This window comes from Parasteatoda tepidariorum, chromosome 8 (genome assembly GCF_982258835.1).
Source record: "Parasteatoda tepidariorum strain Cologne lab strain chromosome 8, Ptep-v5.0, whole genome shotgun sequence".
Taxonomy (NCBI): Eukaryota; Metazoa; Arthropoda; class Arachnida; order Araneae; family Theridiidae; genus Parasteatoda; species Parasteatoda tepidariorum.
This window is the reverse complement of record NC_141762.1, coordinates 686,355-713,706: the sequence shown is the minus strand read 5'-3', so window position 1 is coordinate 713,706 and position 27,352 is coordinate 686,355. Positions and strand designations below refer to the sequence as shown.

At 27.8% G+C, this 27,352-nt stretch overlaps 1 protein-coding gene across 2 annotated transcripts in view; it reads left to right on the top strand.

Moving 5' to 3' along the window:
- Window positions 1-27,352, top strand: part of Uggt (UDP-glucose-glycoprotein glucosyltransferase) — a 90,266-nt gene that overhangs the window by 45,673 nt on the left and 17,241 nt on the right. Inside the window, exons 24-35 of one of the 2 annotated variants that reach the window (XM_087149347.1) lie at window positions 875-1,011; window positions 1,282-1,371; window positions 7,520-7,705; window positions 10,339-10,528; window positions 12,910-12,961; window positions 13,848-13,954; window positions 16,678-16,763; window positions 17,373-17,457; window positions 18,940-19,025; window positions 23,681-23,740; window positions 26,699-26,794; window positions 27,080-27,164. In XM_087149347.1, coding sequence (XP_087005473.1) covers window positions 875-1,011; window positions 1,282-1,371; window positions 7,520-7,705; window positions 10,339-10,528; window positions 12,910-12,961; window positions 13,848-13,954; window positions 16,678-16,763; window positions 17,373-17,457; window positions 18,940-19,025; window positions 23,681-23,740; window positions 26,699-26,794; window positions 27,080-27,164 — 1,260 coding nt within the window. The remainder of the gene's footprint in view (window positions 1-874; window positions 1,012-1,281; window positions 1,372-7,519; window positions 7,706-10,338; window positions 10,529-12,909; window positions 12,962-13,847; window positions 13,955-16,677; window positions 16,764-17,372; window positions 17,458-18,939; window positions 19,026-23,680; window positions 23,741-26,698; window positions 26,795-27,079; window positions 27,165-27,352) is intronic. The other variant, XM_087149348.1, reaches the window with a different exon arrangement.

Here is a 27,352-nt window from a genome sequence, read left to right as displayed (position 1 = left end):
ATTTTGGAAATAATCATTAGTGTATTACTTCATCCTTTTTCCTTCTTCTCAAAATTATTTCCGAATATTTGTTTTTTTTTTTAGTTGGATTTAACAATAAAAAAACGGCTTTTTGTAGCGATTCAGAAAACCGTAAAAATCAGTTATCTGGAATAGCAATGGTCCCGATCGTTCCGGATAATCGGTTCCCTACTGTAGTATCAAATTGTTATTATAAATTCCAAGTATATATCTGTTGTAGCAGTTTTGATACCTAAAATTGTTAATCAAAGTGAGAGGAAATTCTTTTTTCATAAAGCCTGTATTCAGAGCACAGTACTGAGTTTAAATTTTTGGTTAAGGATTTTAAGCTCAAAATTTAGATTGTTGATATGTTTAATTCTGTATAGGAATTCAATTTTGACTATTAGTCTGTTAAATTTTATTTTAGTGTGAGAGAATTCTGTTTTGCTAAAGAAGTGTATGAGTATTTTTAAACTTAATTATTTATTAAGATTAAGCTTTAAATTTATATTATTATGAAATTTAAATTATTAGTGAGAAAATTCTGTCTCTGAACAACTTGCTACACATAATTGATTCTAAACTATAGGAATTCAATTTGGAATTCAATTTTGACTATTAGTCTGTTAAATTTTATTTTAGTGTGCGAAAATTCTGTTTTGCTAAAGAAGTGTATGAGTATTTTTAAACTTAATTATTTATTAAGATTAAGCTTTAAATTTATATTATTATGAAATTTTAATTATTAGTGAGAAAATTCTGTCTCTGAACAACCTGCTACACATAATTGATTCTAAACTATTGCCTTGAATTGCATGCATATTTTTCGGCATAATTTTTCTTAAACAAATATGTAATGTTTAAATTTTAGATTGTTGGTCCATTTGATGAGGATGAAGAATTCATTCAAGAAGATTTTCATTTGTTAGAAGTGTATTCTAAAAGCTTGTATAGTGACAAATTAGTATCAGAATTAGAAAAAGGTGTGGAAAAATCTAGAAAGAATAGGTAAGTTCATCTAAATTATATTTACTCTTAACTTTATCACAAAATAATAAATGTTTTTGCAGAGGTGCCAACTCTTATAATTTATCCTTAATTATTACGATTTCATGGCCAAAATCTGATGATAATATTAGTTTTTATTACTGATGATAATATTAGTTTTATTAGTGAATTTTATCATTTAAAATAGTTTTGAATAATTTTCAATTTATTAAGTTATTTATTTTCTTATTTGTATAAAATTTAGAATGGCTGTTTCATTTTATTTTTCAGTGACCTTGTTATGAAAGTTGCCTCAATTCTCCTCTCTCAACCTCAGATGAAAGTTAGACATGAGTTGAAATTTCATGGCAATAAACACAGGTAATGAAGGTCTTTTTCTATAGACTGTTTACCTCTCAGCTGTTATGAGCAATTTGCAAATGACTTTTCTTAGTTATAATGGATTTTATTGTTGGAACAGAAATGGATTTTATTTTGTTTGAACTTAAAATGGGCATTATATGATTAGCAGATCTTTTAGATAAGTAGGTTTAGTTTTAACATTCTGTAATCATTAAATTCCCCCTAAGTCACATTTAATGCAATTTAAACTAAGCATAAACTTAACTACCATTAAAAATTTAATTCTGTTAAAAACGTTAAATTTGGCATACATATAACTTTCATGTTTATATTATTTGCTTATGTGTCACTTTTTATTATATTAAACACTTCCTCCATTGGTTCAGACGTGGTGCTATTTTTTGTGCATAACTAACAAACATGCATTACTATTACAGGGTTCCCACGGTCCTTGAGAGTCCTTGAAAGTCCTGGAATTTTTTTTTGCTAAATTTAGGTCCTTGAAAGTGCTTGAAAAACATCTTAGGTCCTTGAAAAACTTGATAGGTCCTTGAATTTGTCCAATACTGCCGGCGGCCCTTTTTATAAAACACCCGCGGATCTTTCTTGTTCTTTCTGTTTTGTTCTCAAGCTCTCTCACCAAGTTCTTAACGCCACCGTTTCTAACCGGGCCTAGCGTCTTGGTGTCTGCCAAGCGCGCGGAGCACAGCAGACAATCAATGCGTTCGGGGCGAGACTCCACTTCATCTTCTGTCGCATATGCTTAGATCTTTTTCTTATCGAAACTGAAATACTCTCGAATTTCGTAACAATATGTACCTTGTAGTTTTCAATAAATTTGCCGTTTTACCATCCGCACTTGTCCTTACAAGTTTGCGTCATTTCAAAACTTTATTGTAAAGCGTATTCGCAAATGCACGGCTTCGTATTTGTGTTATGTAGTTTAGACTAGTTATGCCTGGGAAGTGCTATTTTAATCCCCAATGGATGGATAATCAAGCTTATAAAGAATGGATTTTATCGATGTTAGAAAAGAAGTTCAGAGCCAAGTGCCGATTATGCATGAAGGAGATCGATATCGCGAAAATGGAAGAATCTGTTCTGAAATCACACATCAAAGAAAGGTAAAACAAAAAAAGCAGTCTCATGCCCTGAGTTCTCTTTTTCCAAGGACATCTACATCTAATTCATCTGGTGTAAATACTCCTTCAACATCGTGTGCCCCATGTGAAACAGAAACTTTAGTGGCCGAGGTAACATTGTCTTCTTATCTGGTCAAAAGGAATGTGCTTGGTGCTGAAATTCTCTGGAGTCTGAAGTGCATCACTAGTAATTATTCATGTAACTCCTGTGAAGGGATTAGTAAATTGTTCTCCAAAATGTTTGCTGATAGCTGTATAGCGAGAAATTTTTTTTGTAGTGCCACAAAGTGAGCCTATTTGGGCTCCTTTGGATTGGCACTATACTTCAAAGGGATTCTTATAAATGAGCTGAAGAATGTTGATTGCTACACTGTACTCTTTGATAAGACGTTAAATCAGTCTCTACAATCTAAGCAGATGGACATTATGGTAAGGAATTGATAATAAGGTTTGCACTAAGTATCGTACCTCCCAATTTATGGGTCATGGAACTGCAGAAAATATTTTGTCCTCTTTTTACAAATGCATGGATGATGGTTAAAAGCTCTCTAAAATACTTCAATTATCCATGGATGGACCCTATGTCAATTGGAAATTCTATTAGAAGCTTCAGTGTGAATTAAAAGAGAAATATTCCCACCAGGTCATATTCATTGGCAGTTGTGGATTACACATAACGAATAATGCTTTTAAACATGGTGAAAATGGGATATGTTCCTTCTAATTTTTATTTTCAGAAAGAATTGTTGCTGCATAACATTTAGAGAAGGTTGTGTAAATTATGGATGAATAATTTCAGAAACGATGTTTAATCAGGGTGTAAATGATTTTAATCAAATGATTAAAATCATTGATTAAAATCATGATTTAAATCAAATGATTTTTTTTAAAAAAATCACTGATTTTAATCATATTTCCGAAATCATCAAATAATTAGAGCTAAATACAATGAGCTTAAAGGTACTGGATTAATTCGGCCAACTGAAGTGCGCTGGAATTCTATGTGTGATTCATTAGAAAGCTACATCAAGAATTGGTCAACTTTCATGCAAGTTTGTGAGGATAATAGGGATGATATCGACACCAATATCAGGACAAAAGTCATGAATATGGCAATTAAAAGAAATGCAGAAGATATGCTTTTAATGTTAAAACCCATTTCTGTAGCATTAGATAAAATGCAAAAAGATAATTGTAGTTTATCAAATGTTGTCAACATCTGGAAAAATTTAAAGGAAACTCTGAAAGATTCTAATAATAATTGCTGCAAAAATTTTTTTACTAAACGATATGAACAAGCGTTAACACCAGCTCATTTCCTAGCTTACCTCTTGGATCCTAATTCTGAAGTACAATGTTTAACACTAAATGAAAAAGATCAAGCTGTAAACTTTGTTAAAGAAAAGTATGGAGAAACCTCCTTATTAAGTATTTTGCTAAAATTCATTGTACGCTCTCCTCCGTTTAATGGAACTTTGTTTGATAAAGAATCTCTAGAATCTTTAAACATCTTGGAATGGTGGAAATCAATTGCGCTTCTAAAGAACTGTGTAGGTCAAAAAGAGTTTGATGCAATACAGTTGTTATGTACTGCAAAAGGAACAACTGCAGGGATAGAGAGGATGTTTTCCACTTTTGGACTTGTACATACTAAACTACGGAATCAATTGGGTGTAGAAAAGGCAGCTAAATTAGTCCTTATGTTTAAATCTTTAAATAAAACTAATTAAATGATTGTTTAAATAATTTGATATTGTAGATGTAGAATTAATAATTATCACATATTGTTTGATAAACAATTTCTTTCTTGATTTGCAGTTTGAAATCACTTTGTTATTGTTTATTTCTTATTTCACCTTTTGCTTTTAAATTATTAAGAAATATTTTGTTGATAATGGTTAGTAATGTTTATTTCCAATGTATACCATAAGTAACAATAGTAATACAATACAACTTTAAATCTATGGTACACAAAATTGATTATATTCCATAGAATTGAAATTATAAAAAAATCATGATTAAAATCAAAAAAATCCGATTAAAATCAAAAAAATCCGATTTTTTTGATTTTTTAAAAAAAATCATGATTTTTATACACCCTGTGTTTAATAGAGGAGAGGAGGGGGTCATGGAATATGGAATACCTAAGATTTAGCTCTTGTCTTTCATGCAGCCTTCACATGGAAATACACAGGATTAAAGGATTTCACCATTAACACCTCATTACCATTAGTTATAGATTGTGCTGAAAATGATTTTGTGAATTAATATGTAAAACCAGTAGAGTTGTTTTTAAAAAAATATAAATTTTAGTCCATAATACATATACTCTCTTCTCTCTATATAGGCAAAGCATTTAGGTATTATATTTGAAATTAATTATTGCCACAACAAGCATTGTTGCTTCTAGTAAAATAGAAGAAAATAATTTTTAAAATTGGTCTTAGATTAAGGTCCTTGAATATTTTGTTGAGGTCCTTGAAAAGTCCTGGAAAGTCCTTGAATTTCAATCTCATCATAGAGTGGGAACCCTGTATTACATTGGGCTTTGAGCTACTGAGTCCATGTTGCTTGGTGCTGCCGAAACTTCTATTATTTTTGAATTTGCTTAAGTTGTTTGGGCACTTAGTGAATCTCTTTATATCAGCACTTTAATGTAAAATTAGTTTGGTAAGTTCTGTTTTTGCATAATATTTAACTATAAATTATTAAATATTGAAGCATAAGTTAAAAAGGTGAAATAAGCTGTAATAATATTCAAAAAAGAAAAAATTTTCTGTTCTCTAGTTTTATCCCAAAAAGAAAATATCAATTAAGCAGTCAAGCTTAAGATTTGATTACATTTTTTTAATAGTTTTCCAGGCAAAAGGATATGTAGTCGAACCTTGATCTGTTATTCCCGCATATTTCATTTTCCTCTATATATTTTTTTGTTTGAATGATCCCTTTACAAATACTGTTCTTATAATGTTAAAATACCCATTTAGATCAATTTTGAAGCAAGAAGATTCCCACTTCTATCATTCAATTATTCTATTGAATTTAAAATATATATATAAATTTTTCGTTTTGAGATGAAAAATACTAATTCCTGTTGCTAATGATGAATAAGAAAATGAGGATTTTGGGAAAATACCTCAAACATTACATTTAAACATTATACTTCAAATAAGGAAAATGTTACTGGGTTAGGAAATGGTTGCAGAAGGTGAATAAGTGCAACGTGATAACGATGGAGAAAGCGAACTTGGCCAAAACTATTGAAAACATTTGCAGAGCCTTTGAAACAATAGGAAGCTTTCTGTATTCATATAAACTTATAGGAAATGAGCATCAATTTGTTATAAATGTTGAAAATTTATTGTCTGCACTGAGAAGAAAAGAATGTGTTCAAACCAAAATTTTTAAACATTTTAAAGTATAAGTAAATGTGTTCTATTAATCATTCTTTTGCATCGTAGAAACGATTGCATTAAGTACATAATTTTTTTAATTAAAATATTTTAGACTAATTATAAATTTATTTATTTTTCAAATCTATTTCTTCTTCATACATTTCCCCGTTACTATTTGATATTTGACCCACATTCACAATTTTTCTGCATCTTTCATTCGTAATGAATGGTTTCTTTAATGACGATCGATCGAAATTCTACTGTATATTTTTATGATGCATTTTTATGATAAAGTGATCCATATAAAATATTCTAATAAGAAACACTAAAAGAGAATTTTAGTTGAAAATGGAATGCATTAATTTTTAACCAGTTTTACTAATGTTTGAATAAGTTGTAAAATTTCATACAATTTCTTCTTTCTTTCTCTAGTTTTTCCCATTTCAGTCAGAAAAAAGAAGTTTGGAAATATTGGTTCCAGTTTTTAATACTTTTACTGAAAACAAATGTGATACTTGTATTTGCATGCATTCTTTTTTATTATTGAAGAAACTTCTTGCATGCATAAATTCATAATTAGAAGCTGAACATTATCAGAAGCTACAACTTCTCTCCTTATGTGATATTGCTGTATATGAACTGCATCTTGCTTATTGTTAGCATTTCATATATATTTAGAGTTTGAGCCCGGTCATTTTTAGTCATTAAAAGAGCCCACATTTTAATGACCTAAAAAATCCCTTTAAATGCCCTTAAAAAATTCTCTTAAAAATGCAAGAAATGCTTTATTATTTAGGGAAAAGTATTTAAATAAATGTCTTCTAAAGTGATTGCTATGAAAAAGATGGTGTAAAATTCAAAGATGAGCTCTTGATTAAAACAATAACAAAGTTTTTTTTAATACATTAAGCATACATATGCCTTCATTGAATTCTTAAAACAATCTATTATATTCACATTATAAAATGCCATCTAGTGGCTCGAAATTACATTTTCGTAATTAAGATACAATCTAGTGGTTTGGAATTACATTTTCATAATTAAGATACCATCTAGTGGCTTGGAATTACATTTTCACAATTAAGATACAATCTAGTGGCTTGGAATTACATTTTCTTATTTAAGATACAATCTAGTGGCTTGGAATTACATTTTCATTATTAAGATATCTAGTGGCTTGTAATTACATTTTCATAATTAAGATACAATCTAGTGGCTTGGAATTACATTTCCATAACTAAGATACCATCTAGTGGCTTATAATTTTATCGGATTTAACAGATGGTATTATTAAAAAACAATTTTATTTTTATTCGAAGAGTTTATACTTCACCTATTAATATACTAGAGATTTTCTTCATTATTTGGAAGCCAGAGTTCTGAAAATGACTCAAAACAAAATTGTAATAAAAAGCCCAAAGCCAAAGAAATACTAAAAAATTGAAAAAAGGAAATTCCTGAAACTTAAAATATACTAAAAAAAAAAGTCTCAATATTAAAAAAAATGAAGAATAACAATGCTCTGAAAGAAAAAAAATTGTTGTAAAATATGAATGTCATCAAAATCTGAACCTTAGTCCTTTTAACTATGAAATATGTAATTATTGAGATTTTTTTACTATTTTTTAGTGTGGTAAAAATACCTGCTGCTGATACTGAGGAGCCTGCTCATGAAGTTGTGGTTATTGTTGACCCTGTTTCTAAGGGGGCGGCAAAATTGTCTTCGATACTTATGGTGCTACAAAGAGTTATTAACGCGCATTTCACTATTTTCTTAAACTGTGTTGATAAGCATTCTGCCATGCCTTTACAAAGGTAAATTTTGCTTAATTCTTATGCATGAATTTGCATAATTTAGTTTTAAAAAGTTTTTTTTGTCTCAAATTTAAACTTAGTTTTAATTTATAACTTAATATAAGATCATTTAAATTAAAAATTAAAATTGCTGAAAACTAAAAAAGTAAATGTTATTATTTTTTCTCCTTGTTTTATAGACTAACATTTATTCATTTTTTCACCCTTAGTATAGCCCATTGAACAAATAGTCTGGCATTCAAAAGTTTGAATTTTGTTTTATTCTCAATTTTTTGTGTAATTAACATTGTGTAATGCTTTTACAATGAGCTAAAATAAGAGATGAAGCTTTTCTTTATGAACGAAAACAATGTATAATGAAAACATTGCTCGTAAAATACTATATCATTCCCATTTGTTGTCAAAAATAGAAATTGTGTGTTTTTAACTTTGTTAAGTTTGTATCTTATGTTAAATTATTTGAATCTGTTCGAATTTTTTCTTATTTAAACATTGCTTTATTTTAATTATCTTTCATTGAAGTGATACAGTGATCTGAAATTGCATTTTGTGTGATCAAGTCTACTCGCAGGTTGGTAAAAGGATGATACATTATTCATGACTACTTTTAAAATGTTGCATCGTTTTATTAATAAAAATACCACCCCTGGGATGTTCTAAAAAAAACTTTGCATGGGAGATACATTTTTTAACATCATACAGAAAAAATCTTTTGTTTACACTTTTTATTGTTTTACAATCTTATATTTACTTTAATACCCACCAGATTCTTGTTGACTCATGTTTTTTTAATTAATTGCAAATTCTTTTATTTGAAAAAAAAAAAACTTCTCTTGGCAACAGGTGTTTTCACATATTTCTCATGCTTTCAGGGTGGCCACCCACCTGGAAAACCTTGAAAACCTGGAATTATCAGGAAATTTTTTTTATACTGGAAAAAACCTGGAAATATCAGGGAAATTTGGATAAAAACCTGGAAAAATCAGAGAATTTTAAAGAAAAGCTGGAAATTTTTTCTTGGATAATTTTTTTAATTTCTCTATTTTAAATTATTTACTAATTTTTTTAATTTAAATTATTTCATCCATTATACCCACTTTTTTTAAACGGAAATGTATCGCCAAACAGTTGAAATATCAACTCAGCGATACTTCGCTTGCATCAAAATTTGCTCCATTACAGCTCGGTTAAACTAGAATGCCAAAATTCTCCCACGATTGCTAAATGAATGTAGAAACCTTTGACCGCTGAGGGACTGTGCAATTTAGAAAGATTTTGGTGAAGGTGGAAAAAGGGATTAGGATATTAGCTTCTGTTTTTAAATTTTGTCCTTGGGCTGAATCCATTTATGGCTCAAGTTTGTTCTGATGCTTTGGTGGTAATTTTTTTTCTTCCTATTTTGACGAAATGTTTTCATATTTTTAACTTTGTAAAATTCTACAAAAATTAGTTGGTTATAATTTAATAATAATAGATTTTACATTGCATGCTTTTTCTGAAGTCTTTTCTATTCCCATTCAAAGAAATCTGTGAATTATTTTTTTCAGCAAGCCAACCAATCACACATTTTTTTACAATCGCTCAAAGCAATGTTTGTCTACAAATCGTTACAATTGTTGCATTAATGCTAATTTTTTCTATTCCATTTTAACCTTTTATAACATATTTTAATTTTAAAAGAAGATTTTTTTAAGAACCAATTATATATTAATATCTAATTTTGCTCTTTTGTTGGTCAATATATGATTTTTGATTCAAAATTTTGTACCAAAATATTAAAAAATAAATAAAAAGTCTTGCCAAATTGTCGAAAAAAATTTTTTTTTTTCAAAATGATATGTTAAAAAAATAACATTTTGAATAAAATACTCTATAATACAGACACTTTTCTTGTACACATCCTACACTTTATAAGAAAAAGGAAACGAAAACCTGGAAATTTTAAGATTTTTATCTGGAAAACCTGGAAAAATCAGGGAAATTTGAAATCTGATTTGAGTGGCCACCCTGTGCTTTACGTATGCTGAGTGAATAATTTTAATTTTGTTGTATTTTATTTTAAAAAAAATTTTTTTTTTCACTTCTAAATATTTAGAAAAAGTAGTAAATTATTTCAGAATTTAATACAATATACCTGATTTTCCTATCAGTCTTCCATAAATATGCACCATTGCTCATCCATGTGAAAAATGTCAATTATTTAACATTTTGAATTCATTTAAATTGTATAAAATTTGCCCTATTCTGAGAGTATCAGAAAATATGGTGCACTGATTGAAAGACGGTAACATGGTTGTTTATTTTGTTGATCATAAATTTGTACACCTGTACATTTTATTGAACATGGTACATTTTATTCAACATGGGACAAAATTTCCGTCGGCTCATTTCAATTTGACTCCATCTTGTATGCGTTTCCATTCCAACTCTAATCTGAATTCCTTACTCTTACTTAATCTCTCCTGCTTGTATTTTTAATTCATGGTAAATCTCTGAACTTTTTTAGATGCGCTATGTGTATTTTAGGAAACATACAAATAAGAACAGCATGCTGTATTGAATTGTATTATATACGAAATTAATTTATGCTGATATTATTGCAAATTTATTTAATCAATTTTTCTAACTTGCAGCTTTTACCGTTTTGTGTTAAATGAGGAGCCAGTGTTTGGATCTGATGGCAACTTTGGTCTTGCTCCGTTTGCCAAATTTTCTGGCTTACCGTCGACCCCACTCTTTACCCTTGGAATGATAACTCCTGAAAACTGGTTAGTGGAAGTAGTGAAATCTCCTTATGATTTAGACAACATCCATTTGGAACAAGTAAAGTTTATTTTTCAGGCTCTTCAGATTTAAACAGTGAATAATGTTGATTTAAATGTTAAAACATTGAATATATCCGTAAAATGTTATATTAAATATTGTTATAATATTTTATGGTGTTATATTATGTTGTTATATTATATTGTTATGTTAAACATAATATTTTTAAAAATTGCATATGTATTAAGCTCTCTTTTTTAAGTGATAAACAACTCAACTAATATGTTATGCCATCTTAATTTTATATTCATTGAATATCTGAAATGTTGATAATTTATGTTAACAGTTATTCAAACTCTTTTTTCAATCAATCCAGTGTACCCGCATCTCTCGTTTTCCTGTTCGTGATCATCTTGTTTCAATGGCTCATCAATAATGCTAATCTAGTAGTAACAAAATTGGGCGGGTTGGGATAGCCTGGTCGGTAGGGCGCTGGGCCCATGTCTGAGAGTTCGTGGGTTCGAACCCCGCCGGCCGAAGACTGTTTCAAGTTGTTTGTTTGCATTAAGAAGAGAAAAATGTGTTTAAACCAAAATTTCCAAATATTTTAAAAAACATGCTTGTCAATCTTCCTTTTTGCATCGTCAATATTTTTGCAGTGAGAAGATATTTTTTTGAGCATAATTTTTTCATACTTATCATAAATTATGAATTTTTTAACCTATTCATTATTAACTTATTATTCATACAATTTTACGTAAATTTTTGTCATTTTATGTTGGCCTTCTTCTTCAGCACGACAGCCCCTTGCAGGCCTTGGCTGCCTTAACCACACGTAGCCTCCAACGCCTCCTATCCATGGTGACTTTTTTCCAGTTGTTAATCTTTATTACTTTGAGATCTTTAGTAGTGTCATCCAGCCATCTTGTTGGAGGTCTTCCTCTGGCCCAAGATCCAGAAGGATTTTTAAAGGTGGCGATTCATACTGCATTGTTTTCTGGACCTCTCCAGATATGGCCAAGCCATCTTAATCTATTGCTTCGGATGACCTGCACTATCTGTGGCTGTCCATAGAGTCTATATAATTCAAAGTTGTATCTGATTCGCCAACAGCCCCTTTCCTGTACTGGGCCAAAAATATTTCTACGGATTTTCCTTTCAAAAACCCCAAGAGTACGCTGAGTGTTTGCGTTTAGTGTCCATGTTTCACTTGCATAGAGCAATACAGGTAGAATAAGAGTCTTATAAATTTTAATTGTTGACCTACTTTTATCATTTTCAATGTCTATCGATAGTCTTACGAGGTTCTACTCTGTTAGTCTTAAGACCCCTTGCTTATAAGTCTGTTGACTAGGTCTTTTTGCCATAATTTGTTTAGACAAATATATGTCCATCACTCAATTCTTTTCATGTGCATGTTATTAATCAGTTATTCATGATTTACAGTTTTTAGCCCTGTCTTCATCACAACATACATAAATATGATATTCCTACCAGACTATATTCAATATGGTTCAATTAACAAAATTGACACCTTGTGGGATTTTTTCTTTCTTATTTCATTTTCTTTCGTCACGTGGTTCAGTTATATTGTGTGAATCAGAACTAATGCTGTCAAGCCCATTGATCTGGCAGGAACTGGACGATCGTGCTGATGTAGGCCTAGTGACAAAGGTTTCACACGGCAAGAGTTGTGAATAAAATTCGAATTATTTCTATATTTAATGAAACGTTTACTGTAGTCACCTTAGTTTTTTTGCTATAGCCTTCTCAAACCGTGTAGCGAATTATAAATTACCCCATATTTTTTTCAATGATCTTTCTATCTTCAAAAGTAAAATACCTCACTATAACTTCGTCAATCAGTCATGAATTGTGTTAGTTGAACTTCAGTTTCTTAACTTTTAACTTTCTTATATATTCTTATATTACATCAATTCCAAAATCAATTGCATGTTGAACAAAACCTGTTTTTTATAACCGTATTGAAGATTTCAAAATTAACTCTCTTAGTAAACATGCTTCATAATATTTTTATTTAAAATCCAGAATCTTTTAATATTTTGACTTACAAATTATCTTTTCTTTGTTCTCTCTTACTGGTGTAAATATTTAGTTTCATCAAACCATTGTTTGCTTAAAATAATCTTACATTAATTGCAATAAAGATGATTTATTTTTATTGCTCCTTCTTACAATTGACCTTGGGAATGTTTCTTTGATTATTTTCTTACATCAAGTCTGTTATGTTAATATTTTTTAACTTTATTTTAAAAATTATTTAAATGAATTTCTGCTTTTCAATGAATAGTTTAATAGTGTTCTATTTATACAAGATTTATATACTACTCTACTTGTGAGAACTTGACTGTAAAATTTTATTGGTGCATGAGATGTTAACATAATAATTCAAATCATATATTTATGGTACATATTTTTAGGTTGAAAGCAATGTTCATGCTGATTTTGAATTAGAACATCTTCTTATTGAAGGTAAGACTTTTAAAATACTCATACAAAGTGTCAAAGAACAGAAAACTCAAATTAAAAAATAGACTATGAAATTTTTTATTTAAGCTTGAATCATGGTGAAAAGGTTTTTTAAAAAGTGCTTAAAGGTGCTTATTTTCGATTTTCATTTTTTTAAAAGCCCTTAAAGGTGCTTTCTTCATTGTGTGTTTTTAAAAAGTGCTTAATGTTTTTGTGTGTGTGTGCTTGGTGTTTTAAAAGTGCCTTTTCGAAAATAAGATTTTCAAAAAGGTATTGTCGGCTTTTGCCATGTATTATGTAAAAATTTGCTTTTCGCATTGTCCTATTGAACGTTTTTGCAATTCATTCGACAACAATCTATTTCGGTGTACCCTCGGTTGGTAGCGTATGAAAGTGCCAATCATTTTACATGTTTGATGAAATACATGCAAGCCTGCATGTGCGTCTACTTAGCTGGGTTCGGTGAGATTTTTACACTCTCATGCACATTTTGCAAGATACTCTCGATTTCAGGCTTCATTTCCACCCTCTGAAATTGAACCGAAAAATTTCTTGATTATTTTATAATGGCTAATATAATCAAGAAAAGAGTTCTTGGTCAGAAACTAGCTCTATCACGATCATGTAAAGTCTTTGAAAATTATTTTACATTTTGTCAATGTACATAATGCTTAAAAATATTTTTTGAGTGCTTAAAAGCTGCTTATTTTTTGTTGAAAGATTTGGCTACGCACCCTGTGAATTAGATGCATTGAAATTATGTATGATTAGAATAAATATAGAATGATAATAAAAATTTTAATGTTCCTTTTTACTTAGAAGTTGTCATTCTTTAGATTATAAATTATTGACCAATGCTAGAATGATTTTATTTAATAATTTATTTTAGGGCATTGTTTTGAACAATCTTCAGGAAATCCACCCAGGGGTTTACAGTTCACATTGGGCACAAAGAAAAAGCCTGAAGTAGTGGATACAATAGTCATGGCTAATTTGGTTTGTCAAATGAATTATTTGTTATATTAATGAAGCAAAATACATAGTATAAAAGCACTAATATTGTAGTAACAAATATTGTAGTTAAGCACAAATATTGTAGTTAAGAGACAAATATTTCAGTATTATCAGAAACATTGTCATCAGTGTCAAGACACAGTAATCATAATTTCAAATTTTTTTTTTTTTTTTTAGCCTGCTGTAAATTTGTACTATGTAAATTCATTGCCTTACATTTGTTAAGGCAGAAGGGAGTAAGGGCACGTTTCAAAATCTAAATTGTGAGAAATTAATAAAAATTAAAATGTAAAATTAATTAAAATATAAAATTATAAATGAAATAATTAAAAACAGGTATCTTCTGGAATAAAGCAGTTCCTAATTAAAAAATAACAGTTTGCATTTTTAATGCTACTGTCATGATTCAAATTTACAAATCACTCAAGATTATAAACAGGGGTCTGTATAAGTTTTTCTGAGAGGTACTTATTTTGTGAAAATTTAGACATAATTTGTGAAAAATTAAAAATTGTATTAAAACTCTACACGAAAATATGGATTTATCGTTTCTCAAGGAATACAAAAATAAAATTTTGAGAAAAAGTATTTTGTGAAGCTGCCGTTTTTCCTAAAGTTGAATTTGTGAAGGTACCGCTAAATGGTAGTAAATTCAGCCTGGACAGACCACTGATAAACTACATGTTAAAGCTGGTATGAATTTGCACACCTTAAGACATTGTGAGAAATGAATATTATAATCACAGATTGATGTCTAACATTCTTAAGTCATCTATTTCTTTAGCCGTTATAGAGGAATGTGCGCTTTTATTTTGAAGAACCTTAACTAACCCTTCCTTATTTTATTGAAAATGCATCATACCTAAGTGTTATTTTTATTTTAGCAAAACGTATGATATTTTGAATATAGTAAGAATGATTTACTTAACCTCATAGTTTTTTAGTTTCAAATCTTCTTTCCTTTGTGTTTTGTTATAACTACACAGTAAATAGAACTAGTAATCTGGTAGAACATTTTAACCCTTAAGGTGTTAAACTACACTGGCTAAATTGCATAATTACTTCCCTTCCAACATTTTTCTTTATTGCATGAGGTAAAGAATATAAAGTATCAAAGAAAAATAAGATTTTCTTTTGGGCTAGAGAGTTAAATACTGTAATCTTCAAATAGACCAGATGAAATTCATTTTGGTACCAGGGTTAGTAAAAGTTATGATTATTTTTAAAATTTGAAACAGTTTTTTTTTTAATGTTTTAGATTTACCAGTCAAAATTGTGTTAAAATATATTAGTAACGCTTGATATTATTCAAAAACAATAGTATAATTAAAGAACCATAATAGAGAATAGTATAATTAAGAAAGTATTTATAACTCGTGGGTCCGACGATAGCTCAGTTTTGCAAAATTCTCAATATAATAAAAATAAAAGTTCTCCAAAATCTCATGAGCGGACTGTAATAATTAAACAACAATTTATTAACATAACTCAATTAGAGCAACGCTCTGTTCACACATCCGAGCTCATCGGATTCATACGATACACTAAATTTTCATAGATGGCGCTTCTGGCGTCAACAACTCAAAATTGTTAATATTCGATAATTTTTACAAATTAAACATTGGATTCAAAGATTCATTATTACAAACTAATTACTGAAAATTTATTAAACTCAAGACCCTCATGGATTTGTTAAGTTACATTTTAAATGAGGAATAAAATATTTTGATCAGGAACTATAGAAAATGTATATAATAATTAAAAAAAAGCAATACAGAAGTAATAAAAAATTTAGAACTTATGATAAAATGATGAAGAACTAATAACTTCTGACAGAGAAAGTCTTTCCTCATTATTTATATACATATTTAATGTATATTTAACTACATATTTAATAAGTTTTAAAAGTAGACTTTTGTAGAAGAAAATATAAAAAGAAATGAAGGCAATTGAAGTATGTTTATCTAACAAAAAATTTTACATGCAGCCTATAAAAATTTATTATTTAAAAGTTTCATGCCATTTTTATCCACAGTTCTTTTTGTTTTTTATTACTCATTTTGAGCATCAAATAATTTATGTACCTATTTCATTATTTCTCTTGAAAAAAACCTTCAATATCAATAAAATTTACATTTTAAAACATTACAACCATTAGAATATATTTATAAATTGTACTTCAAAAATATTTAAATAAAATCAGGTGATTTAAATCAGTAATTTAAAAAAAAATAAATAGAATCAAGTGGTTTAAATAATGTTAACCCTTACCCAATATAAGTACCTTCATCTGTACAGATGCGCAGAATATACTTCTGACATCTTTTTCTCCTTGTTGATGATAATACTTGCTTATAGTTCTAAAATGACTTATTATTTCACAAACTTGTTTATTTGTACATTTTACATTATTATTTTACATTTTTTTTCTTTATTATTTTGATGTAAAGAACACTTTGTTCCATAGATGAGGAATCATCTTTAATCATCTTAATTCATAGTCCACAATTTATTATTCATTTATGCACTAAAACTTTAATAAATTTAAAAATAATTTGTACTTAGCCATGTTCCTTCTTAATGAATTTAAAATTTATAAATAACTGAAAAATAATGTTCTTGTGGTTATGACATTTTCAGATTTAGATGAATATTATTTAATAAGAATTTTATTATATTTATTATGGTGCAATTTATCCCCACAGGGTTACTTTCAACTTAAAGCTAATCCTGGAGCATGGGATTTGAGATTACGGGAAGGAAGATCAGCAGAAATTTATGAAATATCAGGGTTTGTTATATTTTTATTAAATTATTAATTTGTTTATTATTTGAATACCAATGTTATTAAATTTTTCTATAATGTAAAACTTGTCTTATTTAAATCAATGATTTGGAAAGTTTGTAATTTTATAATAACTTTTCATGCAGATGACCTTTTTTTGACTCATTTACTCAATTTATTCACGCATCCACTAGTTAATTTTTTTTACCTCTTAAACATTTTTTAAAATTTTTGATGGACACTTAATTTAACCTTAATAAATTTAGTTGAAAAAACAATTTTTTTTTCTTTCTGTAAAATAAATGTTTTTTTTGTATATTAAAAATATTTAATAAAAGGTTTCTAACGGATTTTATTTAAATACTTGTTGATATATTTTAAGGAAATCGCCTTATTATGTCTTACAAGATAATTAAAATTTTTGTTTTTACTATTATAAATAAGTTTAAAGTAAACATTTTCATTCTGTATGTTGCAAATGGTACTGTTTATACTTAATATAAATATTTTAAATTGTTTTTATGATTATAAATAGCTTTAGGGCAAGCATTTTCATTCTATATGTTCCAAATTGTACTTAATATAAATATTTTAATATAAATAACATTTCTTTAGAAGTGAAAATACTGAAACATTATCCGATTCTTCAAATGTAGCAGTGCTTATAAGTGATTTTAGAAGTCACATTATAAAAGTGAAGGTATATATTTACTGATTTCTATATTCTTGTATAAATTTATTATTATAACTGCATTTTTAATACATAATTTCTTTGCTTAAGAATAATATCTTATGTTGCTAAAAAAGTTCAAGCTGTAAATTCATTAATGAAGTAACTTAATAAAGTAACTTTACATCAATAATAATTAGTAGTAACTGTAACAAGTAAATCAAGTGTATGATTAATAAGCTTAAATGATTCTCCTAATTTACTCTTTGGTAGGACAAGTTTTTATCTGTCAAATGCAGACAAGTGTAAATAAATATAAATATCTCATTCTTTGCGTAACATTAGTTATCCAAAGTATGCATGTCCTACATATGTTATAATATCTTATCCTACATTCTCTAAGCATGTTTTGTGCTTTAAAATAATAAAAAAAGGAAATTTTTTTGAAAATTATTAATTTTTATTATTAACATTTTAATATAAACAGAAAAAAGGTTATAACTTGCTTGTAATTCATATCCTGGCAACTAATTTTCTTATACACTCTCATTAACCTTTTGCTTGATAACACCTATTATTCTGGTTCCATCAGTTGTACCAACGGTAATATAATGCCGACATATTTCTTTTTTTGGCTGTTTTACAAAAATTAAATTTTGAATTGCAAAGTTTTATTGTTTACTTTGCGTGAACACCATCTTAGTAACTACATTGTATTGCTGAAAAAAAATGTATAATTTCCATATTAGTCTAAGGCAAAATTTCCTTATTCTAAATTCCCAAAAGTTCAAGCATTTTTAGCAGTGGACATTTTTTAAAACATGAGGCCACTTTTTCAAAAATTGAAAATTTTAAACAAATAAAAGAAATTCATATTCATAAAGCAAGACATTTCTTTTGAAGCATTTTTCAAAATAATCTAAACATTTCAAGATTCATCTTTAAAAGGAAGAAAAATTATAAAAACCAATCTATTCTAAATTTAATCTAAATTTTAAAGCCTGTCTGGTTTGCCTAATTTGGCCATGGTTGCATTGGTAAGGTATGGGGTGAATGCTGCTGAAATCTTCAAGGTACTTAAATTTTACAGGATGAACTTTTTGTGTTCCCCATAATATATTTATAGTAAATCATAAAACAAATCTAATCTAAAGTGGCAGTTAACCCAAGAATGCATTAGCATATACATGAAGAACAATGACGGATATATATTATTATTTTACATCTGTAAAACTCACTTGTGTATTTTACTGCTTAAATATTCCAGATAATCAACACTAAAAGTCAACAAAATTTATTCAGAAACCAATCTAAATTGTATCGTCAAATATGAAATCACTGTCTGAAACAATCTGCGTACTGAACCTGTTTTATCCATGTATTTATTAGTATAATTGTTGTAATTTTCTCCTATCTTTTTAAATGACTATTCATGAGTTTACAGTTTTATGCAGCAATTTTATTGAAATTATGTAAAATAGTTGTTCAGAAAGGGATTTACTTTGGTTTCAGGTGTCAAAAAAGCCCGGAAAGCAGTACGAAGAACTTCTGCAGGATGATACGGAGACTGACTCAGGAATTTGGGGCACAATAACAAGGTAATTGATAAAATTCAAACAATGTTAACCAATATGAAGTCAAATCAAAAATAATTCGTAATAATAAATTCCTCGCTTTAAAAAAAAGTTCATGTTTAGAGTGAGCAAAATACTGCACTCCTGATGATGATCTTTGAAATTTCGATGCTTAAAGCATGCCAATAACTTCTTAACGAAATTTTTCTATGTAGCAAACTCAGTTTTTAACTTAATAAATTTTATGATTAAATTAGTGAAAACTAAAAATTTAAAAATTACAGTGAAAGTCTGATTATCCAGAGTAAATTAACCAAAAAGTACAAATAATTGCAGTTTACAAAAAAAGAAAAAAGCTTTTGTAATTTTTTTTACTTTTTTCTTTCTTTTGTTGGCTGATTTTTTTTCATAAAGCAATTGGAACATTCAAAAATTGATATTTTTCATTTATAGTTAAAGCTGTCTGTCTAACTAAAGTTTTCTGTAAATTTTGTTGAAAAAAAAAATTTCTTCTGAAAATAAATAAATAAAATATGTTAATTTATTTTTTATTTTTTATTTTTTTTTTTATCTCAATATGGAGTTAAGTCTTTTTAGATAAAAAATAATTCATCTGTAGTTCTTTAGTCTACTTAATTATATTATATATTTTTAAATTGATATTTAAATGTTTTGAGGACATAATTTTTGAAATTGTAAGACAAGTAATTTTTATTTTAACTCAGTTAAGGTACCCTCATAAAAAGAAAATCAAAAACATTTCCTTTTCTTTCTTTTACAATGAATAAAACTGCAGCTTGCATAAAATTGTTAGACAAGAAAAATAATCTAAAACCTATGCTTCATTTTTATTTATACCAAATTTTTTTTATTTCTTTATTTTTTTTTTTTGCAGCATTTCTATATTCTAGTTTAATACCCCAAAAGTGCTTTATTTACTTTAAAATAAACCCAAGAAACAGTTCAAAAATAAACAATTACCATTGAAAATCGACAGCTGGAAATAAATTGTGCTATCTTCGTGAAGATTTACAGTTTCATTTTCATTCAGCAAGACTTTTGGCTCAAAATGAATTTCTTATGAACTTAAAATTGTGAACGTGAGAGAAATGCTAACTTTCTTGCCCGCCATTGTTTTCTAATATTAATTAATTTGCACTTTTTTTTAGCAATGAATATAAAAAATGTGGAGTAAACATACACTTTGAATGTATAAATTTGCAAATCTTGAGCCCTTATCTCACAAAATAAGAACTTCTCATAATTATGGATAGGGTAGTGATAATCTTTAGATAAACTAGTGATAATGCTGGAATTAATTGAAAAGATCAAAATGATATCTGTTCATGATATACTAAAGGAAACAAAATTTTTTATTAAGAAATCTTTTTATCTTAATTTTTAAAATTGATTTATATGTTTATATGCATGTTTTTATTTTTAATCTTAGTAGGAAATGTAAGTCAGTCATCACTTATTACAGGGTTACCACTCCACAGGGAAAACCTGGAAAATACAGGGAATTTAAAAATCACCTAAAATATCAGGAAAAATGCAGGGAATTTTGAATTTTTCTTTACGAACTGGGAAAATACAGGGAATTTTTTTTCTTATTTTTGTCTTTTAAAAAATAGTGACCTCTCAAGACGTAATTTATGGGATATTTAACCATGGTATTACAGCTGCACTAAACTATTTCATTTACTATAGCGTTATTTAAGTACCAGCTGTTTTTCCGGCAATTAAAACTAATAAATATAGTTTACCCAATATAGCTCACAAAGAGCACAGTAATTGTTATTTCCTCTTAATATATTGTGTATAATATGTACAGGGAAAACTCAGTGAATTTTATTTCCAGATTTGAGTGGCAACCCTGTATTATGAGTCTTTATATAAAGCGAAAATTTCATTTAAGGAAGTGTCAGGTACCCCTGCCCAGCGGGTACCCCTGCCCACTGTCAATTTCAGATGTATAGAATATTTTTTCAAGTCAATGGGCCATCGGACATTAATTGTTATATTAAAAAAATATTATTTTCAAAGTTTCAAGTATTTATGCAGCTGGTAACATGGTAAACAATAGTTTTGAAAAAATGTTGAATACAGTAGTCATGAAATTAAGAAAAATTGGTTGAATGTTTCGATTAAACTTCATTTTAATACTAAAAAAATAATTTTTTCTATACATACAGCATTAAAGTATGTAGTCTTAAGTTTAATTTGCACAAAGAAAGAAGTTTATATGTGAAAAATTGTTCGAGTAATTACAAATTTACAAAAAAATTGGATTTCGTGTAGCCCCGCTCACATGAATGTCGGGTATCACCGTCCAATTTTATTTTGTCGATAAATGTACGGTTGCAAAGATGATTACTTTATTGCTTCAAATTTGAATGTTATATGCATTTTTAACAACAAATATATGTTTTAATATTATATGAAACATAAATTTATATATTTAAAAATGCAAATTAAATATTTTTAAAATGTAATATGATATATCCAAATTAAATTTAATATCAAGAAATCATAAATATTATGATAAGCTATTCACTTACTTATTTATTTTCACTTATTTGCGAACGAATCAGTCTACAGAAGCATATGAATTCAATCAAAATACAAAGTGAATTTATAATTTTATAAGAAGTATTTTATATTAAGTTTATAAGAAGAGATCAACCAAATAAGTTTATATTGAAAAACAACTATTGTTATTAATTATTGTTACTTAAATGAAATTATTTTCGTTAAATATTTAATATAAATATATATTAATATTATAATATATTAATATACATTAATAATGATAAAAAGTATAACATTTGTTGTTATTAAATGATAGAATTCACTAAAAGTATATAAATATGTAATAAATAAAATAATTTTGTGATAAAAATGATAAATGAGGTTTATCTATTGTCAATACATTGGTCATTCTCATTTACACCTGAGAAAACAGTAAAAAATTAGTAGTTGCAAACCCTAAATTGGTTCGGCTGTTTAACGACAATTATAAAATAAAAAAGTTCAAGTGATTATAAATAATGGTTTTAAAAAAATCTTCTTTAGATTATGATATATATACACGGGTACAATAGACCTCTGGTCGATGTGCCCTGCTCGTTAGAGCTGTCCAACCTCTAAGTCTATGATATATATACATATTTTTAACTTCTCTAAATGTAAGTGATATTATTTCCAATTTTGAATTTCTCTTTATGGCTTACATGATTATGCATGATGTATCACAACTTTACTTGTAGCCCAATAAATGTTGCTAGTGAAATCTCGGTTATTTTATTTCTCCAATGTTGGCAGGTTTGCTAAATTAAATTTATACCCAAGGGTTGAGCAAGACAATGGAGGATTTCATGAATTATTGATGACATATCTATGGTGTTCCTTTAACCTAAATTTTAAATCTGTTTTACCCTGTGCATTGCCTATTGTAGTGAAACATTACATGGGTAATATACATGGTTAATATATCCCAATAGTTTTCAATACTGATAGGATCTTTAAGACACTATTAGCAGGTCAGGAAAGGACTTTAAGAATAAAGCGGGATATTAATTTTGTAGCAAACAAAAAAGAAAGGTATAGTAACAAGTTCATTGTTAAGATTAGAATAATGTTTATTCCTTTTTGATGAAAACATAACAGAATTATCTTAATCCATTATAATAAGTAATATTACACTTACACTCAGTTATTTCAGTTTTGTAAGAACGAATCAAAACATCAGCTGACCATCAAATAAGATTTCAGCTCTTCTGTGCCTTTTTGTTGCAAGTTAGGATATTCAAAGCCATAATTAACCATATTTTTGTTACGCTGTGTTTCCAAAACAAAAATTTTTGTTCCTGGCTTTATCTGTCTAATATTTTAAATACTTTTGCACGCTATTAACATCAGGTGTAGTGTGAGAATAAAAATTAATTATATTATACAGTTATGTATAATATAATTTATTTATGCATAATATATATAAATGGAAATTATTTTGTATAAATAAATTATATTATGCACAGTGTAATATAATTTACTTATTGCATTGCATGTAGTAAATAAACATAGTGACATTGTTCTGAAATAAAGAAAAAGTTTTATTTCCATGAAGAATTTCTTTTTCATTGTTGCTAAAGAAGATCTTTCTATCTTGGCTTTTTTTTTATTTCCAGGATTACGCTGCCTTGTTTCTTGTTACATTGACATGGACAATTTAATTAAATGTTTTCTTTGCATAATTGATTACTTTTTTGCCAATTAAGAAAAAAAAAATTGGTGCTGAGTATTCATAAAATATTGAAAGATCTCACTACTTTAAACTATTTTATTTCTCTATTTATAAAAATATAATGTTTCATGTGTCTGTAATTATAGAAACATAATTGTTTTCAATGGGAATCATTAACATTACTAATTATTTATTTATTGTTTTAAACATCATGTCGAATCATTTCTTATCATTTAACCCTAGCATCATAATTTTACTTTTTGAAATAGCTATGGAGTGTGCTATTATAATATAGATTTTATAATTTTTTCTTTCATTTTTATCTTGAAAGTAATTAATAAACTTGCATGCTGTAAATATAGGAGTTTATAGCATGTATGTAAAACTGCTGTTTTCTTTTCTTTCTTTGTTTCCTTTTCCTGTATTTTGCAAGCAGCATGCCTATAATTGGTGGAATAGTCGAGGAATGGAGAAATATTTGGCTTGCAATGAAAAGGTACATTCCTGATGTCCTTTGCAATATAGATTAAATTTACTGTTGAGTCTCCTTATAACAACATCAATTAAATTTATTGAACGAAATACATCATCTATAAATATAAATCATCAGATTATAAATCCATCATCTTTGGTATCATCAAACATTCCTTACTCAAAACCATCTCTACCATTAAATTAAGTAATTTTACTGTCCAATATAACCTTGATTTTCCAAAGTATTTGGGACCTAATTTCGATAATTCTCAAATTTTGGAAGCTACAGGGTTCTTTTTAAAATTTTTTTTCATTTTTTTAAAAAATTAGTGCTAAGTAGTATTTAAGTTTAATTTTATTATGGCCATTCAATAAATATTTCTCTAATTTAAAATTTTATTATCATCCTAGTTAGATGTAAAGTTGATTTCATTTATATATTTTCCTTTCTTCATATGCCATTAGCAATATGTTATTCTATTTTAAATAATATAACACGCTTTCTTTTAACAGAAACACCCTGTCAGCTATCATCCTCAGCAATTAATAAAATATAGATGCATTACTTACGTAAAGTTATCGAATCTATGTGGTCATAAACTGCACTTTTTATTTTAAAGATTGAATGTATAAAATATAACAGAATTTTTCTGAAATCAAAAAAAAAAAAGAGACAAAATTAAATAGGTGTGTGAAAAAAAAAAAGCTTTAAGATTTCCTTTAAATATTTGAGGTTCTACTGAATCTTTCAAATTTACATTAAAAAATTTAAGTTAATGATAAGTGAAACTTATACACTGTATTGTAATGTTGTGAAAACTTGGAAGAAACTTTGTGGAAAATAAGGAATTTCAACATAATTAAGGCATGATAGATAAAAAGGCCAAGATCATTGGAAAATATCCCATTGAGCACCAACATTAGTAATTTAGCTCAGTAATTATAAAACTGTTCGGTGTGTTTGGTTTTATATTTAAAAATGTATTTCTTATTTTTCTAATGCCTGGTGATTTTAGCCCTCTCCTATTATGGCTTGATTCGATGTTGCCTAGCTAAACGTTGTTTGATAGGATTGCAATTGTGTCCTTAGTGGTTTGGAATTCATTCTAAGTTAATTACCCCTGTGGTTTAGGGGTGGAAAAATTCAGGTAGGTTGGGGGAAGTGGTGTTCAGCTCTGTGGCAGAATTTTTTTTAACTATCTGCAACAAAACTCTCTAACACTAATGTCTTTCTGCAAGATACATTTAATAATAACAAACATATATCTTACTAATTTAAAATAACAAAAGCGCTGCGTTTACAAAAGGAAAAAAAAAAAAAAAAACTATGTATAATTTTTGTTAATTGAACATATAATAATATTTTATTAGAATATTATGGGTGATAGTCTCGCATTTTGTTGGGGGGGGGGGACGCAGGAATTATTTCCTTCTTTGCATTTTGTAAATAATCGCCACAATAAAAAAAAAAAAATTATTAAAAATCATGAAATCTAATGAAGTAATAGTCAAAAAAAAGATCGATGGCGAAATCAAGCGAATCAGACTAATCAATTGCGTGTTTCATTTCAAGATTAAGTTGTTGTAATAAATAATATCGCATTAAAAATAAAGGATTTAAAAACTGTGGAGATATCAATAGCAATAATTGCCAAAAATTCGATAGAATTATTGCCTTAGAAAGTAAATACTCAAATGCACAATTCGAATTTTCCATATTGTTTGAAATATATAAGGATATTTGAAAAACATGTGAAAATCAATATCAGTAGCTGCCGAAAATACAATTGAAACATTACATCGGTTTACGATACTATCGGCGTAAATTAAGCGTGTCAAAAAGTGATTATCTAAGTGTTCAAATATTAGAAATACATTTATGCAGTAAAAGAAAGTAAAATTTTTTACTTTTCAGAAGAAAAATCTTTCTGCAAGAACTATTCAACTTTCTCTGACATTGTCACCGTGTCGCAACGATTCTGCCACGGGGGTGTTGAGGCTGGATGATGGCTCTACCAGGTTTTAGGTTTTAAAATTCTGCTGAGTCCAGGTTCCCAGAAAAAGTTAAATCTTCGGCCAGTTAAACCAGTTTTTTTTTTTTTTTTTTTTTTTTTTTGCTTTTCAGAAAAGCTTTGGTCATGATAGAGTCATTTAATGGTTTAGGTACAAGATTTAAGACAATTTATTGTAACACATTTTTTAATGTCTAAAATAATAGCTAAATAGATTTAAGGAATCTAAAAACCAAACCTAGAATGAATTATATTTTATTTGTAAAGATGTCTTTCCTAATAGATAAAAACTTTTTGAGGGTTAATTAATGTATCACTTTGCGTATAAATCATTTTTAAGTTGTTAGAATTGTAATCTTTATTTATAAATTTTTATTTTCCTTGTGTTCTACTGTTGGTTTGATGCCGAATTTTGGCGACCATTGATTCTAGATGGAAAGGCTCCCCTGATTCGAATAGCCCCAGTTTTTCAAGTTTCTTGCATTCTACTGTTGGATTGATGTGAAATTTTGGCAATCAGTGTTCCTAGACGAAAAGCTTCTCCTTATTAGAATAGTCCCCTTTTTTACGTTTCTTGCTTTCTAATACTAGATTGATGCGAAAATTTATCAACCATTGATCCTAGATAGAAATCTTGTTTTGAAATCTGTCCCATTCCATTCCCTAATTAAAATAATAGGCATGTTTGATGGCTTTGCACGTTTTTTGAAATAGTACTAGCAAATTTCAAACAGTTTTTTTTAATGATTACTCAACCTTTTATAGTTTTATGTTTTTTATTTTTGTAATTTTTTGCCTTACATTTAGCATAGGTTGTGCTGTTTTTCATTCTATGATAGCACATGCATTTCTTGCTTTTGAAAACTGTTATAAAGAGACTTAACTTTCAAATGTGCTTATTTATATGTTTAATATTAAAAATTGTTTCTTTGTCAGATTTATATATATATATATATTATTTTTTGCAGTACTTTTACAGGAAACAAAAGTGAACAAGAAAAGGGGGATGATAAGATAAACATATTTTCGTTGGCATCAGGTCATCTGTACGAGAGACTTCTGAGGTATACATACCAATTTGAAATATATCTGCCATACTTTTTAGAAATGGTGCAAATGTATGATAACATGATTGTAACAAAATATCCTGTTAAAATTTTGTTGCCTAACAATTTTTATTTTCTCTTTTACTAAAAATTAAATTTTCTCAATATTTATACTGTAAGTGAGATATAATATATGATTGTCACTTTGTTTATAAAACATACTTATATTTGAGTTCATTTTTGTTTTTATTATTATATTAGTTTTTTTAATATTTTTTTTTTTTTTTTTTTTTTTTTTTTTAGGATTATGATGCTAAGTGTTTTGAAGAATACTAAAACCCCTGTCAAATTTTGGTTCCTGAAAAATTTTCTGTCGCCAACATTCAAGGTCTGTCATAAATTTTATTTTAATACATAATGAAAAAAAAAGAACATTATTTAACCTTTTATAATAATATTCCAAACCAGTGCAACTCTTTATGTCCTACGTTGTGCTTTTAAGCTATAGTTTAGCTTTTTTTTATGATTAAGACCTCAGGTAAAATGAGATTCAGTAAATTTTTATACTGAATGTAC